Below are 20,063 nucleotides of genomic sequence, written 5' to 3' on the forward strand. Positions count from 1 at the left end.
AATAAAAAAGACAAAATACGAAATCATTTTTATGAAATTTCATTGATTCATTGTCAAAACATAAAACAGACAGTGTTTTTACTAGAAATGGGTTAAGCTAGAGAATTGATAAGAAGTAGTGGATTCGTAAACGATAATCAACTTGCGACTAAAGTCGCTCGTTGATTATCGTTTACGAATCCACTACTTCTTATCAATTCTCTACTACTGAATCCACAGAACTGTTGATTCAGGAATGACTGCAGTAGCTTTATTAAGGATGTACTTGGGTCAGGTTAAGGAATTTTTGTCAGATGTTTGGACTCCTTGGTTTTTTTCCTACGATACAGGCTAAAATATTTTGCCCCATAACACCCATTTTTCTTTTCATTTAAGACTTCAATAGCTCATACCAAAATTTAAGCAGATTCTAGATTTATTTTCTTTCAATTTGAGACCCAAATAATACCAATACAAATATAAGGTAAAAGTCTTGAGTCAGCCTTTTCCTGCCATTTTTAAAAAATTAAATATCTCGAAAAGGAGCTCCGTAACCTATCTATATTTTTAGCTTTTTTTGTTCCTCAACTAATGTTCTTCTGACTTAGAGTATCAATTTTAAATTCTAGATTTTTTTAATTTTATTAAAGTATACATCCTTAATGCTAAAGATGTGACACGATAAACATCACAGTAATTGCAACTCTCATTTTGATTTTTGCTTGTAATATGACATGAGAAGAAATTTTATTAAAAAAATTGTCTCTCATTATTATTGATAGTAAAAAATTTTCAATGAAAAATGCATTTTTAACTGGATTTCCAAAGGAAAATATCAGTTAATAATTTGGTGATGTACAGCAGGTGGGCAGATGGGCTTTGGGCATCCAGGCAGGTGGCTGCCAAACAGTGTCTGTTCAATAACTGGAAAACACTTCGATGAAATTTTTTCAAATTTATATCAATCGTTTCCTATGACCAAATGAATGTCATTTTCGATTTTCACGATTTTAGCTTTTATCGTTGTTGAGTTAACGTTGTAGACCTTTAAGTTGCAAAAAGTGATACTTCGAGCATTGTCGGTGCAATAACTTGAAAACACGTTGACGAAATCTTTTCAAATGCAGATATGTTATTTCCTGTGACAAAATGAAGGGCAAGTTCGATTTTCACAAATTTGACTTTTATCGTTGTTGAGTTGTAGACCTTTAAGTAGCAAAAAGTGATACTTAGATTGATTTTGGCCTTTCCATTTCTGAACCCTTCAAAAATTCATTTATTTTTATGCCTCCGCCGAAGCGGAGGGGGCATTAAGTTTTACCCTTGTCCGTCTGTCAGTAAGTCCCAAAATTGGTTTCCGTTATCTAACTTTAGTTTGCCTCAACCAAATGTTATCAAACTTATACACAATGCTTATTACCACAAAACACAGATCAAGTTTGAATGTTGGTGGCGTCACTTTTACTGTTCTAGAGTTATGCCCCTTTACAAATCGAAAAATTGCTATATTTTTCATTTTTTTTCTAAAAATATCAATGATGTCATTGTTCAAGTAATATTTAAAATTGGAGTTATCTTCCTTTGTCCATGATTATAGTAGAATCAACTGCAATCAATGCTTTATACAATGCAATGTTTAATTTGCCTTCCACTGATAAAACTTCTGTAACTTAAGTTTGCCCCAACCAAACATGAAACCTATACACAATACTTATTACCACAAAACTAAGATTAAGTACAAATTTGGGTAGCGTCACTTTTATTGTTCTTGAGTTATGTCCCTTTATAATGTTGTATGCAAGTGGGGGCATCATCTGTGTCCATGGGGACACATTCTCCATTTGTTTTTACTTGATCCTGTTTGGGGCTCCAGATTTGCAAACATCATTTTCATGCCGGAAAATCCGGTTTGCTGTCAATCTGACAGCCTTTTGTTAAAAGCAGTTTGCAATACTGGCAGAGGTTATTGGACACCTTATGTTTAAGTATGAGAGCTTGATGTCCTTTATCAGTATTGCAAGGGTCCACACCTCTGAACTTATTATTAACTCTATGGATTATGTTATAAGAAAGGGTTTATGCGTTTAGTGCTCAGTCAGTGATTTATTGAATGTTGGACTTTTCTTGTCACTTGAAAAGCATATTAATTTTTTGGCTAGGTTGCAGGAAGTGCAAAAAGGCATTTTAGTGAGGTGATGTCACAGACTGGCTGGCAGTTAAAAAGTGGTTTCTTATTTTGTGTAAACACTTCCCTCTGCAGTTTTCAGCCCAGATCTTTGAAAATTCACAAGCAGTTAGCACACATATTGACATTGTTTGCCTGCTGTAATGGAAATATCTGAGGAATTTTTTTCCATTTCAAGACTTCAGAACATTTACAAAAGAGAGTTCCAATTATTTGTAATCATCTCGTCCTGCAGTTTTCAACCCAGATCTTTGAAACTTCTCAAACAGTTGGCACATACATGTATACTGAGTTTGTACACCTTCTATCATGTCTATTATGTAAATGTTAGACAAATTTTTCTACCATTTTTCCTGACTTAGTAGCGTAGTCGATTTGATCAATATTTATAAATGGCGATACCTAACAATGACTTGAAATGTGACTCCTGTATTGTGTAATATACAACAGTACAATAACTCTTTATAATAGTTTTGATGATTGAATAATCATTGTTATATTGTAAAGTTACATGTGGGGGCAGGATCTGCTTTGCCTTTCAAAGCACCTGAGATCACCCCTGGTTTTTAGTGGGGCTTATGTTGTTCGGTCTCCTATGTTATGTTTTGTAGACTGTTGTTTGTCTTTTGGTCTTCTTTCATTTTTGTCTCGTCTGCAACGAAAATTGCGGAAAGTGAGACTTAGGGATTGCTTTTCTCGGCGACGGCTGCGGTGGTGGCATCAACAATAGGAACTACTTGTGAAAGATCATTGATATATAATATAAAGTTACATAACTATCAGTACGAATCTGTTTGAGGACTATTTCGAGGCCCTGCCCCTAGGTCGTGGTCTAGCAACTTTGAATTAGCTAGCAATTTTCAATGTTCAGTTTTATGCTTAAGTTAGTTTGATAAAGATCTACTTGTGATAGATCATTGATATTTAATTATATAATATGAAGTTGCATTTAATACTATCAGTACATATCAGTTTGACGACTATTTTGAGGCCCTGCCCCTTAAGTCATGCAGGGTTTTAGCTAGGATTTTGAGGGCTTTAGTCACTTTTGCGCGAAATGAAAATCAACCTTATTTTGGGTAACAATAAGGGACCAAAGATATGTATTACTAGCTATACTTATTTGAAGTACATAGGCATGCTCAGGCAGTTATTGCATAATTTGATAGATGTGGTGCTTAAATATGAAGATTATAATAAGATCTAATAAGGATCCGGATTTATAGTTTACAATTTCACTTAAGTTATTTTTAGGGGACATTCGTGATCAACAAAACGTGGGGTTCCTTTTTTTATACCAGGAATCACAGCATAAATGAACGAACTGTGACAACTATTTCACAGCATAATCATTATTGATATCCTTGTAAAAACGGTTAAATCGATATTTGGCATTCCTTTCTATATATAAACTTGGAAGCAAGGATTTGTACAAATCCTTGTTGGAACGATTCTAATGACTACATATTGTAAATTAATGAAGAAAAGATCACGTTTACTTTTGATTTTTAAACAAAACAAAAACCGGAAGTGACGAGAATAATATATTCAGAATGAATCCAGATTCATCTACGGATTGGTTCGTGTTAAACAAAAGGCAGGAAATTATCATATTTCTAAAGCAAGTTGCTTAGTAAAGAAATATATTTGTGTCCTTCATTTATTTTGATACTAAATGATTTCATATTCTACGTTTTAATGTCTAATTTATAAGAATACTTTCACGCATGCGCAGTACATAGTAAAGGAAGCACCTGTTTGACTCATGGAAATATATTTCTGAACGTTTTGAACAATTTAAAGTTCTTTCTCTTTCTTTTTGATGTAAAGTTATATAAAATATGATGAAAATTCGATCATATGACGAAACTACAACAAACAATCTGCAAATTGTGATCGTTTAAGAAATATTGAAATTAAAATGCGAACTATCAGGGGAAAAGATTTTGTTCAAATGACGAAAAATACTTCGAATTGTGGTCGTTTGCCTGACTGGCCGATTTTACTGGGAAAAATAATTATGATGGTCTATAATTTATGAGGTTTGTTAATTAACAGATAAGTGACCCATCTGATGGCGTAAGCGGATTACCTGTAATCACAACTTGTAACACCTGTTGTAAACATTAATTAGAAGAGGGTCATAAACTTGTCAAAAACATGAAGACGGGTAGATTTATAGTATTTTCATGCGAAAATATTTTTACACTTTTCAAATTTAAGTGATGAAATTGATTTGAAAAACTTTCGTCATTTTGAAAACCTTTTCGTAAATGACGAAAATGACGAGCGCTAGAAAAATCACTGAGTCATGGTCCAGTGACTTTTAAAGTTTTCTGCTTAAGTTAGTTTGATAGGATCTACTTGTGATAGATCAATGATATTTTGTATGAAGTCGCATTACTATCAGTTCATATCTGTTTGATGAATATTTTGAGGCCCTGTCCCCTAAGTCATGTAGGTCATGGTCCAGTGACTTTTAATTAATTAATAATTTTCAATGATAAGTTTTCTGCTTAAGTCATTTTGATAAGAACCACTTGTGACAGATCAATGATATTTTGTATAAAGTTGCATTACTATCAGTACATCTCAGTTTGTCGACCGTTTCTAGGCCCTGCCCACAAGATCATGGTCTAGCCACTTTGAATTAATAAGCAATGTTGCTGTCCATCAGATTGTCTTTTTCTGAATTTTATGTGGACAGGCGAGACATATCTCTGTGTCAACAGTTTATTGTAACATAGCGTTGTCAGTTTGTCTTGGACTTTTGAGTTTGGATATCCCTTTAGTATCTTCAACCTCTCTTTTACCCTGATCTGTTTTGTAAAAACATTTCTCTAATTTTTAACCGATTTATCCTTTTTCTGATCTGTTGATTATTTTTTTTTTATTTTTTTATATTACACAACTGTTTGATTTCAGTTCTTCATTGGTCACAATTCAATTATGATGTCAAACTTTCTTGGGTTCCTCTGAATTTCCTATCGTGACGTGACGGAAAAAAAAGCAACCATGCCTGATGATGTATTATCATGTACATAGAAAGAACACATATTTTTGCAGATCATTGGGAAAAAAGGATTAATTTTATTTGCATATCGTCTAAAAGTCATTAGAGAAACAGATTCTACCACCTAATCTTGTGCCATGGGATATTTCTCTAATTGCTACAGTTTTATTTTAAATTTGAAAATTTTACTCTCTTAGAATGGAAAATAGAAGTATCATATCACACTTAATGCAGTGGTAGAATCTATATATATATATAAAGACTTGATAAAAATTTGTATGCTTTATGAACATATTCACAACCACCATTTTAAAATTTAACCGTAAAATATAGAATGAAACAAAAACAACTTAACTGACTACAATAATTGTAGTAAGATACTTAAGGGGTATTATAATGCCCAATAAGAATCCTTGCTCACTATTAAACTGAATCCCCAAGGACTACTTCTATCTGGTTTCTTCAGTCTCATATACTTTTCATTTGAAAATAAATGTACAAATACAGTAGCTCTTGATGCAATGAAATGCTTTAGTTTTCTTTACACTGCATTAACCACTGAGATTGCAAAGAAACTGGTTAAATCACGGATGGCTTCTAGTGCACGTGTAAAATGATATGTTTATTATTTTGATAGATACGTAGGACGGAAGAGACTTTACCATAAACAGGAGCAATATGTAGAAGAAACAACTTCACTTGTATGGCCTAGTTACTCATACTGGACGCTGAGCTATATCATTTCTGATAGAGGAGTTCAGAAACTACTTAAACAAAAGCCTTTGACAAAGATGGTACCTGTTGATGAGTTTTTACCTATCATGTTTGATAAACACCCAACGTATGTATTAGTAAAAGATTTATGTAAATGTTATATCTTTAATATATCAATGATACAAGAATTCACTTCATTGAAAAATGTTTTTTAATGAATGGACCATTTATTGTTGTTTGAGTAAGCATTTATTTGGTAAATTATAGTTGGTGAATAGTGTTTCCCCAAGGCATGTTTAGCATGGATAGACGCCATGCCCTTTTTCTGTCCTAATAAATGACGCCATGCCCCCTTTTCACTTCTTTTGATGACGCCATGGTCTCGTAAATGATTGAATACAAGAAAGTGGATGTATAAAGTCAAGAATTGGCTTGGGTGTGTTTCTCTATTTATTACTTCTTTATTATTTTCACTTGATGATATTTATTTCGATGTCATAATTCTCCTCAATCCGGATTGAACGATTTAAAGATCAATTCATATGATGATTCAAATCTTTCAAAAATGTGAACTAGTAAAAATTATCGTACTTATTTGAACAAAAAGTTTGTAAGCATTTCTCAGTACTGCTGATTATCAATTTCACCTGCTTTATTATAGATTGACATCGTTTTACTCTGTTTAATAAACAAAATCGATGGAAATACTAAAATCTTTGAATGTTTTTGATTTTGACAAGATGCCATTTTGTGAAAAGATTTTAAACAGGTCCTTCGTCTAATTTCCTTGTAATGCATTCAAAAATAGTAAACCAGTAAACCGGAGGTAAACTTATTTTTCTTTGGATAAGCCTTCTTTAATTAGGAGCACCTCCATATGGAGTTTTACCTTAACTAATATTTTAAGAAAAAAATTATCCAACATATGTACAGCACATATAAATAATCGATAAAAGTCATAAATGTCATGCATGGCATATTTACAGGGACCTTTTTAATACAATTACAGGCAGGAAATTTAAAAACTTGAAATATTTTAAAACATTACACTTTTATTGATTGCTATCTTGAGCTCTGATTCCATCAACAACTGTCATTCCATACTTTACCGATGCAATATAACCATTCATTGCCCTTTCTTTAATGCTTAGCATAATCTATGTGCACTTTTGTTAATCTTTTGCGTGCTCTAGGTGCCCTTTTTCATTGAAGTTACCATGCCCTTTTTGTGTGATAGGGGAAACACGAGTGAATCTCAAAAAAGTATTTTAAGGCGCTTAATTTTTTAAGACATCCAGTGTGCAATTTTAAATTTCAAAACCATTAAAAAAACATGTTTATAGGTTATGAGTTTATACATTGAAACAAATATTAAAAAACTGAATATAATTTTCAAATAAATAAAAGTCATATATATAAGTATGTTGATTTAATATAAAAAAAGAAGACGTGGTATGATTGCCAATGAGACAACTCTCCACAAGAGACCAAATGACACAGAAATTAACAACTACAGGTCACCGTACGGCCTTCAACAATGAGCAAAGCCCATACTGCACAGTCAGCTATAAAAGGCCCCGAAATGACAATGTAAAACAATTCAAACGAGAAAACTAACAGCCTAATTTATGTACAAAAAATGAATGAAAAACAAATATGTAACACATAAACAAACGACAACCACTGAATTACAGGCTCCTGACTTGGGACAGGCACATACATACAGAATGTGGCGGGGTAAAACATGTTAGCGGGATCCCAACCCTCCCCCTAACCAGGGACAGTGGTGTAACAGTACAACATAAGAACCAACTATAAAAATCAGTTGAAAGAGGCTTAACTCATCAGATGGATAAAAATACAAATACTACAAATACAAGTGGACGTGGCTGGGTACTTGTACATCCAAACAACAAAAAGACACTAAGTACAGATTTGAGAGTACTCGCAGTTACTGACAGCTAGTTCAAAGCCTTACAGCTTAATTTATGTACAAAAAATTAACGAAAAACAAATATGTAACACATAAACAAACGACAACCACTGAATTACAGGCTCCTGACTTGGGACAGGCACATACATACAGAATGTGGCGGGGTTAAACATGTTAGCGGAATCCCAACCCTCCCCCTAACCTGGGACAGTGGTGTAACAGTACAACATAAGAACCAACCATGAAAATCAGTTGAAAGAGGCTTAACTCATCAGATGGATAAAAATACAAATACTACAAATACAAGTGGACGTGGCTGGGTACTTGTACATCCAAACAACAAAAAGACACTAAGTACAGATCTGAGAGTACTTGCAGTTACTGACAGCTAGTTCAAAGACACTAGCAATTAATAAAAAAAATCATGCATCTAAGACTAAATTATCAATCCGTACACATCCAACATGCAATGGATGTAGTGTAAAGACATCATAAACAGTCAGAGAAAAACATGACCTTTAAATTTCAAAACCATTAAAAAAACATGTTTATAGGTTATGAGTTTATACATTAAAACAAATATAAAAAAACTGAACATAATTTTCAAATAAGTAAAAGTCATAAATATTAGTATGTTGATACTTAGCATATATTTGTATTTTCAATTGTATACTACAACTGAAAATACCATTTTAACATAATTGAATTAAATTTATTCCTTTTACAGAACTGAATGGAAAGACAAATTTTCACCCAGAGATTTGGTTGGTTTATCAGCAGATCCACTTTTAGTATACCCTACACATTATACAGGAGAACCAAACTATTTTTCTGACACTGAAGAGTCTGTTGTTATACAAGCTGATAATGCAGAGAACAACGAGATCGGTGATGATCAATTTAAAGTACCTGCAAATGATGCAACTGATCAAAGTTCCAAAGATGAATTGTGATTTATGTACTTTTGTAGTAAATGTTTACTTTACCTCTGCAATATTTAAATACATAGTGCCATATTAAGACCATTAGTTTTGTATTAAGACTCACTTTAAGTTATACTTTTAATTGTTGTAGCACCATCCGTAGTGGTAGTCCCATATTTTCCTAGCAGCATTAGCAATAACTATTAGCATGACAATGAAATATTACAAACAATATTATAAAATTGTGTCGTTTAGTCCAATACAGTTATCCTATCTTTTTGACATAGACATTTAATATAACAAACAGCTTTATAAAATAATGTGTTTAATTCCAAATCAGTTGTAGCTATCTAATATATACTTATTAACATATAAACATATGTATAAAGGGTATAACTATATCTCTGTCACATTTAGGTTCCAGTTTTGACTTGTTTGTGATTGGTGTCTGAGAAGGGACAGTTTAATCATGGAGATGTTTATTGTTTATTGTGTTTCATGGCTTTGTACAATGCATTTAAATGGAAAGTGTAATGTTTGCATACGGAAAGCTTCCACAACAAACATAAAGAAAAATTTGACACATGAATATTTCTCAGTATTTTAAGTCATTAGTATTTGAAAAAATGTTATTTTTGATATCATGTTTTACTATGTTTCTGATGGAACACAATGTATATATGTGTGCTTTATATTTTTATTTTGAAATCTCACATAGTTTAGATCTTTATTTTTTTTTAATTTGATCTGTTTTCAAGTTTTTATCACATATACATACATGAAAATGCATATTTTATTGTAGTTAGTAGATATACACTGCTGATTGTTACATTTAATGTTTCTTGTAAATCTTACATGTACTTAAGTAATTAATCAGGTGATCAGGAATGGCAAAAATCATATGAATGGCATAAATCAAGTGATCAGGAATGGCATAAATCATGTGATTAGGTGGCAGTTCAAAATCCTACTGTACATCTTGGTAGACTGACTTTGCAACACCTACCTATTTATTGATAGTTAATTGGTACTCGTCCCAAATGTCTATGATATTTATTTACCACTTAGCACTTAAGCAAACAACATTTAATCTATTTTATATAAGATAAACAAGGATTTACAACTTGCATGTATTCAGTCAAACTTATTATTATTTTGAAACTATAGTCTTTTGCTGTTAAAAAATTTTGGAAATTATTTTTAATTAAGGAATATTATCTCCCTTGTGCAAAGCTTTAATTCCTTACCTAACTTTGGCAACACTTTTTGTCCTTTAATGTTTATAAGCCCTTCATTTTTTTTAAGTAAGTTTTTGATTTTTCATATATTTTGGCCGCGAACATCACTGAAGAGACATTTAATGTTGAAATGCCCATCTGGTACAGAAAAATTGGTACTGTAAATGTTAATCATGTGTGTAGACCACTCAAAAATAATTCATTAAAATTCTGATTTTACGTTACATCAAATGTTGTAATACAAACTTATTCTTTAATTTACCAAAAATTCTTGACATTTATTTCCTAAAATTTAAAAAAATATATTTCAAAAGTTTCTTCATTACTATGAAGAAAGTGTTTTGGTTTCAAAATATTTTATATACTAGTTCTCCATGTAGTGGTTATATTGCTGGCTAGGTCAAACTAAACAGTATTGTAAGCTTCTTCTTCATTAAGCAAGCTGCATTAAGGAGTTAGAGCAGGTTTCACTCAGAGAGAGAGTAATGTATCTTGGTAGGGTAGTATGTCTTTATGCATACTTTGTGAGCTAAGCATATTGAAAATCCCACTTATTTGACTGTCTACTACAAAGCTGTCTCTTCATATATATTATTCACATGCTATCTACCTGATTTGCTGTTAAATGATAAGAAAAAAAGGGTGCTATAGAGTTTTAAACCTTTCACAACTCCTTGGGTATTTTATACTACTTTTTTGTTTTGTAATTTTCATGTAGTTTTTGAACTCACCTGTCCCATAGGGCCAAGTGAGCTTTTCTCATCACTTGGCGTCCATCATCCATCTTTGTCTTCCGTCGTCAGTTAACTTTTACAAAAATCTTCTCCACTGAAACTAGACCAAATTTAATCAAACTTGGCTACAATCATCATTAGGGTATCTAGTTTAAAAAAATGTGTCCAATGACCCAGCCTGCTGACCAAGATGGCTAAAAATAGAACATAGGGGTAAAATGCAAGTTTTGTCTATTATTTTGTAAATAAAGGCAACAGTAGTATACCACTATTCCAAATTCATAAATCGATTGAGAAAAAAACAAATCCAGGTTACAAACTAAAACTGAGGGAAACACATCAAATATAAGAGGAGAACAACGACACAACAGAAACTCAACACTAAAATGCAACACACACAGAAACTAACTATAATGTAACAATGGCCATTTTCCTGACTTGGTACAGGACATTTTAAGAAAAAATGGTGGGTTGAACCTGGTTTTGTGGATAGCCAAACCTCCCGCTTTTATGGCAATGTTAAATATAACATTAAAATGACAAGATTACATGACAGGACCTTTATATTTAGAGAAAATCTGACAGGGCAAAAATGTTTAGAATGTTGAGCTCTACCAATTGTCCATTTATGTCAAAACTGTTAGGCAACTTCTTATATAAGTTATTGCCCTTTCTATTGCTATTAGCTTGAATGAAACTATAATAGATATAGAGAAATTTTATGTTGCAAAAATGATCAGCAAGACAAGATCTACAAATAAATATGCATGATCGAAATCATCAGTCGACTCCTTATTAGAGTTATTGCCCTTTGATAATGATTTTACCAATATTTTGCGTTTTTGCATTGTATCTTAAAAATTTGAATACATAGATAGAAACTTAAATAAGCAAAAATTATCAGCAAGACAAGATCTACTATTAAGACAATTATAACAGATAAATAGAAACTTTGAATAACAAAATGATCAGCAAGGCAAGATCTACAAACAAGTAAAGTTTTATCGTTAGTAGACTGTCACTCTTCAAAGGAGTGATCACCCTTAAATGAGGATTTTTTTTAGCCTCTTTTGTGTTTTGAGCAAAATCTAAAGAAGATAGAGAGAAACTAGTCAGCAATACAAGATCAGCAAATAAAAGATTTTTGTCATGAATTCTATTCTTGTCTACAATATTTCAGAGTGTCCTTTGTTGCATATGCACATAGAGCATCTGGTATTGATATTGCTAATATTTGAACTAATGACCTAAGTTTTGTGTATGGCTTTAATTGAGAATTTTCCCTGATATGGTGTGTCACCCTTAAATAAAATGCTAATGTAAGAAGTTGTTTCTGTTTTTAAATACAGTTGTAAAAATGTTAGGGAGATGGTGTACTTGCATTCAAGGGGAATTTGCTATGAAGTCTAGCTATGCAACATAAACTTATGTAATATATGCTGTTTTACTTCATTTTGCAATAAAATTGTAGGGGGTCTTATAAACTTTCATAAATACATCCCTTCATTTTTGTATGTATAATTTGTTTCCAAATACAGGAATGAAATACTGATTTCAGATCTACTGTATGGGAGAAGATTAAATTGTGACTTTTTATTTTATTAAAATTTTATGCAGGTCATAACCAGGTTACAAAGAAAAATCCATATTAGTTGTTTGCAAATATACTTTATACATGGAAACCCTTTGGTAAAGGCTTTAGTTTGTTCTCTATTTTATATTAAATGAATGTATAAGTGAGAGTTATAAAGAAATCCAGAATTAGATAAACCGTCCATGATAAGAAGAGGAGTTTGATGTTATAAAATTTATATTCCTTCGTATTTTTAAGGCTTTTAGAGATTGTTTTGTCTGATGTCTTACCCTTCTGAATGATGCCACTCCAAATTTTCTTTTTCTTTTTAAGATTTTCATTTTTGGGGGATTATTTTGTATTGATGAATATTGTGTATAAATAAAAAAAGTTAGCAAATGACAATTTGAATCCTGTGTCATATATACACTTTCTCCTTAAAAATTTATAGTAGGAGAAAAAACTGAACCAATATTCCACCCACTTGCCCATTATCTCTCAATATTAACATTAGTCATCCAAAATCAAAAGAGGAACAGGTTTGATGTGCCCGGAAACATTAATTTATCATTTTAAGTTTTATGATAATATATGGTTAAAAAGCATGTGTGATAATTTTGAATAAAAATAATTTTGTACAGTATTAAATGTAAAACAATAAATTATAGTGATTCTTTGATTGCAATTTTTTTACACCGGTGAGATTGTAATATTTATTGAGATGAAAGTGAGAATCAAAGTGCTTGTAAGCACTGAAGGGTAAAGATTACTTTCATATTTCTAATTTGAATCATTGAATTGTATTTAGCTAGGCAAATTATAAATTTGAGTTAGAGTTATCTTTTTTTGTTCATCATTGTATATTTGTTTGATGAACCTATTTTTATAACATAATTATACGCCATGCATTACTTATGTAATGTCTATTTTAAAAAAATTCTTGACAAGTATGGTGTAACTTAACTATCTTAGTTTAAGATATCATAAATAAATTGCCTGACATTGACTGGATGGGATCTAAATAATGATCACTTCACTGCACTATTTTGTTTGAAATATTAAAAGGAAGTGAAAAACATTGGAAGATATATATATCAAGTCAGTACCAAGAGGGTTTGATTGCATTTCATGCAATCTTTAACACCAAAAAAAAATGGTTTTAGGATAATCATCCCAGTTTTGAAACTAATATTAATTACTTGGTATATTCTTTAACAAAATATAGGAGTTAATATCAATGTCTTATGTTGAAAACTTACACTTTTACAACCAAAACAAAACATTTGTTCAAATGGTAAATTGTTTTTTTTTTAACAAAGTCATTTTATATCATATATCATATGTTTACATCAAAATTGTTTGTGGAACTCAGCTGAATTTCTTTCAGAACCTTATAATTTTAAAATAGCCCATGATTAATTTTCAAATTTAATGAACAAGTTTCAAGACAATTGGGAAACCTGTGAGTGTTTTTGTTGTTGTAAAAGCATTCATTAGATTCTTAATATCCAACATATAGGATAATATACTAGGTATCATGAATTTTGATGGATGATAGCTCAAGTGCACTGACACTTGTCTTTTTTTTATTATATGAGTGAACTGTAAAATAACCTTGTATACCAGTATTATTAAAATATGTACAATGTATGTGTCCTTATGTTTACATTTTATGACATTAAAAAGTGTTAAAAAAGTTTTATTCAACTTGCATCATTATTACTCTTAATATTTACTGAATCGTACTAAATCCCAATAGTTGAATCAGTAGCCAATTTTTTGATTAACACATGTATGCACTTTCTTTGTTGAATCTAAGCAAACACCATGGAGCTCCTACATGTCTTTCATTCCAGTAGCAACAAGTGTGCTATAATACACATTTTTCATGAGAACATGATATCAACTGAAAATAAAAAGAATAAAGGGATGAGAGACTAATTCCTATGTAACACTAGGAAGGACCTAGTTTTCAAAAAAAGTTTTCTATTGAGAGTCTGTAATATAAATTGATTATAATTCCGTTTGCAGGAATTTAGTAAGAAAAAAAGTATAACAAAAATACCGAACTCCAAGGTAAATTAAAAAAACAGGAAGTCCATAACAACTGACAAAATCAAACGTTATTAAACAACAGAACAATTGAAAAACAGCTGTCATACTCTTGACTGGATACAGTCATTTTCTAAAGAAAAGGGAAGGTTTAACCTGGTTTAATAGCTAGCTAAACCTCCAACTTGTATGACAGTTGTTTATAGTTACGTTATATTGACAAAATTGGGTAAGCAACCCATGCAGACATAATATGCCAATGTGACAATAGTTGGGATCAAGCAGCCAAAACTAGGTAAACATACATTACAGACACTCAACAGAACAGACTATAATTCAAACAAACATACAAAGATGCCAACTAAAAATAGTATTTCACAATCCATTTAGTTTTAATGGAAATATTGTTTAAAATGCAACAAATATTAGAAATTTTCAATCAATTTTTTTGTCCTTGATTAACTTATTTGCAAGTTTTCCTTTTCATCTAGAAATCTTGTTGGATCAAATGTATTAACACCATATTAAATTAGTGGTGTTTAGTCCCAAAAAATGTGAACAACTCTTCATATTGAATTTGACCTAAATAACTTAACTTAAATCAATGTTAACCCTTGCATAAAATTTCTCGAAAATTAATCATATTTAGGCCCCTTCTGTAGTATTTTTGACATAGAAGATTCCGCTTTATCTTGTCAGGCTTATCATCCAAAATGAATTAATAAATTTTACTATTAAGTTGACATTGCATATTTTTATCTGGATCTGGGATCGACAGCAATAGAGGATAAAAATTATGAAATAATTAGACTTTAAAATTGATGTTTTACCAAATTGAACACGTTACTATTTCAACCATTTTTGTGATAATTTTTTTATTTCTTGGTTTCGAGGAGCATATTTAAGTTTAGCATTCTCTCTATATCAATACAAAAAGTGATACCCAATAATTTGAAGGTACTGGAACCCCATTTCAGTCCACACTTTACACATATGTTGTCTAGGCTATGTTTCTAACTACCTATCCATATAACATTTGATTTGCATTGGCTAATTTTCAGTCCTGAAACCTCAGCATAGAATTGTACTATACGGAGCGATGTATCCAGCGAGGAAGGCGATCCAATCTCACCAGATTACCATTTGGCATTTCTTGGTTATACAGTTTTAACATCCAGTTATGATTGTACCTGGTTTCTTTGTTTTATTGTTCTATTAGATGATGACACTTTTCTGAGGTTGAAGACTACAGCTTGTATTTTTGTACAGTTCATCAATTAATACAGTCACTGCATTCTATATAAACATCTACAAATATAATTGTTGCATTTAAAGAGGAAGTGTTGGAAGTAAATCCTTCTGTAGTGATGATTGTTTCTTCAGTAATACTGGTCTGAAGTCAATTCAAGCAATATTTTCAGAGGACCAAAATGGAATTAATTCAGCCACAGAAGAATTTAACTCAGTTTTTCTAAGATAGCAGACTAATCGTACCGAATGGTGCAAAAAGGAAAGACCAAAAGAAAACTGGTTAGACAAAAATGGTCCGACAAAAATCTTTAAATTTTATTAGTGACCAGAAAAGGAAAACTCCTTTTAATAATGAACTCAAAAAAATATTGCTTTCAATTTAAATTATTTAAGCTGTTAAACAAAAAAAAAACAGGCTTAAAAGAAATTAATTTATGATAAACTCTCAGACTCTTTATTTAATAATCCTTCTGAATTTTGGAAAGTTCTGAAGTCAATTGACAGCAAGGGGGGGGGGGGGGGAGTTGGGGGGGGGGGGGGGGTTAGATGAAGTAAAAGAGTTAATTTCAGATTGATTTTCAAGAACAAGGAGAGTGTAAAAGTCCAAACATAGATTGTGAAAATAAAAAATTAAATTAAACAAGAAATTTCTACCATTGAAAACAAAATACTATTAATCCAGAAACAGACAAACCAATAACTAGCGGTGAAATGAAATGGGTTCTTTAAAAGCTGCATTAACTGAACTGTTTAATTCAATTTTAAAAAGTGGCTATTATCCAGAGCAGTGGAACAAATCATATTTAATCTTATTACATAAGTCTGGTAATAAACTTGACCCGTCAAATTACAGAGGGATTTCATTCATAAATTGTACGGCAAAGATTGTTAGTGCCATCTTAAACAACAGGTTGAACTTGTTGATGAGAGATAAGTACTCTAATTCACAATTTGGATTCCGTGAAAACCACCGAACATCTGATAGTTTATTTATATTAAAAACCTTAATAAATAAATATCTTCATAAAAATAAAAATAAACTATTTGTATGCTTTGTGGATTTCCAAAAAGCTTTCGACTCATTGTGGAGAGATGGTTTGCTTTACAAGTTAGATAATATCGGTATAGGGAAATATTTATATAACGCTATTAAAAATATGCTTTCTAAAACAGAAATAGCTTTAACGATTGACCATAAACACTCAGAATATTTTAAAATACTAAGATGGGTAAAACAAGTGGATTCCATATGCCCAACTCTATTTAATATCTTTATTAATGACCTTTAACACTGAAGAGTGCAGACCCGCAAAATTATTAAACTCTGATGTTGGTTCACTTTCATTTGCAGATGACCTACTTATTATGTCTGAAAGTAAAGAAGGCCTACAAAATAGTCTTGATAAACTTAACAATGTTTTGTGATGATTGGCAACTAACCTTAAATATTAAAAAAACAAAAACTACGGTTATCCAACCACACAAGTATAGTTCCCCTTTTTTTTTTAAATTAAAAGGTAACATAATACAGAATGTAACTAAATATAAATTTTTAGGTTGCCTATTAAAGTGTAATGGTAACCTCAAACATAGTCTCAAAGAGCTGGCAAAAAAGGCCATGAAAGCATTATTTCCCTTAGAGCAATGACAGCCTCTCTGAGCACTCTACCTATTTCGGTGTCAAAAAATCTCTTTGATAAATTGGCCAAAGCCATTTTGACTTACAATTCTGAAATATCCTTTATGGATTATTTTCTTGTGAACCATAAGGCAAAGCATAGAGCTGCCCAAAGAAATTGTGACATTGACCATCTCAACTTTGATAAAACACCTTTTGAAAGAATCCCCCTAACATTTTGTAAATACCTTCTTGGAACCAAGAAGACCTCATCAGATATTGGTGTGAGATTGGAACTAGGTAGACTTTCAGTTAAAAATTTTATTACAACCCAATCTATTTTATATCTTGCTAGACTAAATATTAATAATTTAAATCCATTATTGAAAGAGGCCTTCGAACTTTCAAAATCCTTTGATTTGCAAGGTGTATATTCTTGGTATACATATGCTAAAAACGTCTTACCAGACAATAACCTTAAAGACAAAGTGGCCAATTGTAAGAATTTTACAGATGTAAACCATTTAAAATCAGAAATTAAAAATGAAATAAATGACTATTATAAAGATTTATATAAAAGTAAAATAGAAAAAAACGACGAAAGTAGCAAACTTTTTCTGTATAAAAAATGAAAACCTTCACTTGAAGCAAATTTTAACTTCTTGTTTAATGATTTTTCTATAGGGAATATTTTTACTAAACTTCGTATAAGTGACCATAGTCTTGAAATAGAAAATGGTCGTTACATTAAAATTCCTCGAAAACAAAGACTGTGTAAAACCTGCAAAGTCATCCAAGATGAATTTCATTTTATTCTCAATTGCAAGGTAAACGAAATATCAGACAAAATCTATATAATGATATACAATTAGATGATGAACATTTCATTCATTTCCCTGATGAACAAAAATTATTTTATATATTAAACCCAGCTTCCTTTAGACATGTTAGAATTATTTGCTTTTTTTGTAAAAGGTCATAAGAACTGATGACAGAGGTTTCATTGTAACATGGCTATTGAATATTGTAATATTATAAATTTATCACTTATGTTTTTTTTCTTTTCTTTTATTTTTTTTGTATACTGTTTTGTTTTTATTTTGTTGTTTATTGTTTGTTTAAATTTGTATTGCCACAAACATACTGTACATGTAAATGTTTGATGACAATAAAATTGATTTGAATATAGGCGATAGTAATCCTAATCTAATAATTTCAGGTATTGATTTTAAATGTAATATTTAGTTAACGAAAGTAAGTAGATAATCAATGAAGTCGTCTCCTGCAAATAATATGTGTTCAAAATATGTTCAGATTTTCAAGTATTCGTTTATTTTAGAGCCTCGACAAGTTTGGATCTTGAAAGAGTCCTTGGTGGAGCTAAATCACATAGAAATTTGATTGTTTGATAGTCAAAATCACACAGGTATTGGTGTTAAACATCGTATGTTGAATTCTGGATTGGTGAATCAAGCAATTACCTCTTCATTTTTGTACGTCTTATTTGATAAAGATGTTTAAGGTGTTTCTTTGTTTCTTAAAAAGATGGTTAAATAATCTCTTATTTTGTGATCCTATCCCTTTCAATTTGTTTACATTTGTTTTCCTCTGTTCTTAATTCTGATCTAAATAGCTTTCTAGTAGTTTCCTATTTTCGGATAAACAGGAATGTTCAGGACCATTTGGTGTAAATGCGTATTTCCAGTTCTTATATCCTCCTGTATTCTGTTTAAGCGTATGTTTGATTTAAGGATTCAAAATTTTTAACTTCAGTTTGTTTTTACTATACTGTCTTTGACTTGAGCAGAACATTTTTTTAACTGTTCTTGAAACCACTTCCATAGTTTCTTCGAGTGTACTGTGTCGAACTTTACATCCTAGTAAGTCGTTCTTTACAAATTCACAAGGCACTACGATCTTCATTAGATATTGGCCAGTTAAGTGTGTGGCCAAATCAACTAGCTTTGTAGTCCTAATAGTAGATTCTTGTCTTGTAGATGAAATAATTGAATTCAGAGACTTCCTCTCCTTTGACGTTGATGACGCAGAGTCCTTTAAAATTTGTTTTTTTGCTGCATTCTTATATTAATTTATTGAGTTCGAGTGCTTTTCATGGTTTATTAACTATGAAACATCCTCGTTAAAATCGCTTTCTATAACTATATCATGTGTCAGTTGGTATTTTGGACAAGTTCAAACAATTGATCTATGCATTCAGTATACTCTTCAAATTTGGTGTTTCCTTTCCTTGTTGTGAGATATGTCAATTCTAATAACACTGGATTTTTTAAAGTAAGCGTGCGGATGGTTATCCGACCTATGAGTGGGTATCAAAATATGTATGCATAAATCACGTGAATTTTTATATTATCCTTAACAACTAGAAAACTGATTTGTGATGTTACTATATATACATGGTCACTGACTCTTCTACTTACGACCGGCATATTAGAATTAACCTTCCCAGTGTACAGTTTGTTCCGTATTCGCATCTTTTCCCGTCACGTCGTCCGTTTGTGTGCGACGCCACTGCACCTCCCGATTTGAGAAATAATCATGTGCCAGAACTCTGTTTTCCTGTACTTAAATAGTGTCTGCAAAATCGGTCGATAGGGATGAAAGGGGAAATATTTTAAAATTATCACTGGCAAACGAGGGGATGTTGGACAGGGACCGAACAACTAGTTTTGCGCCAATTAAGTTAACTATGGATCCAGGTTTAATGAGGGTTGTTGTAAGGAATCTTTCACGTACACAGAGTAATACTCTCTCCCAACATTTTTAATGTCTCTATTCCGACTGGCCGTGGCTGCGTACTTATACATCCCACAAGGCAAAACTGGCGTCCCG

The 20,063-nt window shown here is 31.4% G+C and overlaps 1 protein-coding gene across 2 annotated transcripts in view; it reads left to right on the plus strand.

Moving 5' to 3' along the window:
• LOC127727983 (procollagen galactosyltransferase 1-like) overlaps positions 1-13,994 on the plus strand; it is a 42,992-nt gene extending 28,998 nt beyond the window's left edge. For both annotated transcript variants that reach the window (XM_052235127.1, XM_052235128.1), the window contains 2 exons: positions 5,815-6,018; positions 8,552-13,994. In XM_052235127.1, coding sequence (XP_052091087.1) covers positions 5,815-6,018; positions 8,552-8,777 — 430 coding nt within the window. In that variant the 3' untranslated portion in view covers positions 8,778-13,994. The remainder of the gene's footprint in view (positions 1-5,814; positions 6,019-8,551) is intronic.
• The last annotated feature ends 6,069 nt before the right edge of the window (positions 13,995-20,063 follow it).

This window comes from Mytilus californianus, unplaced genomic scaffold (assembly GCF_021869535.1).
Source record: "Mytilus californianus isolate M0D057914Y unplaced genomic scaffold, xbMytCali1.0.p SCAF_2, whole genome shotgun sequence".
NCBI classification, from domain to species: domain Eukaryota; kingdom Metazoa; phylum Mollusca; class Bivalvia; order Mytilida; family Mytilidae; genus Mytilus; species Mytilus californianus.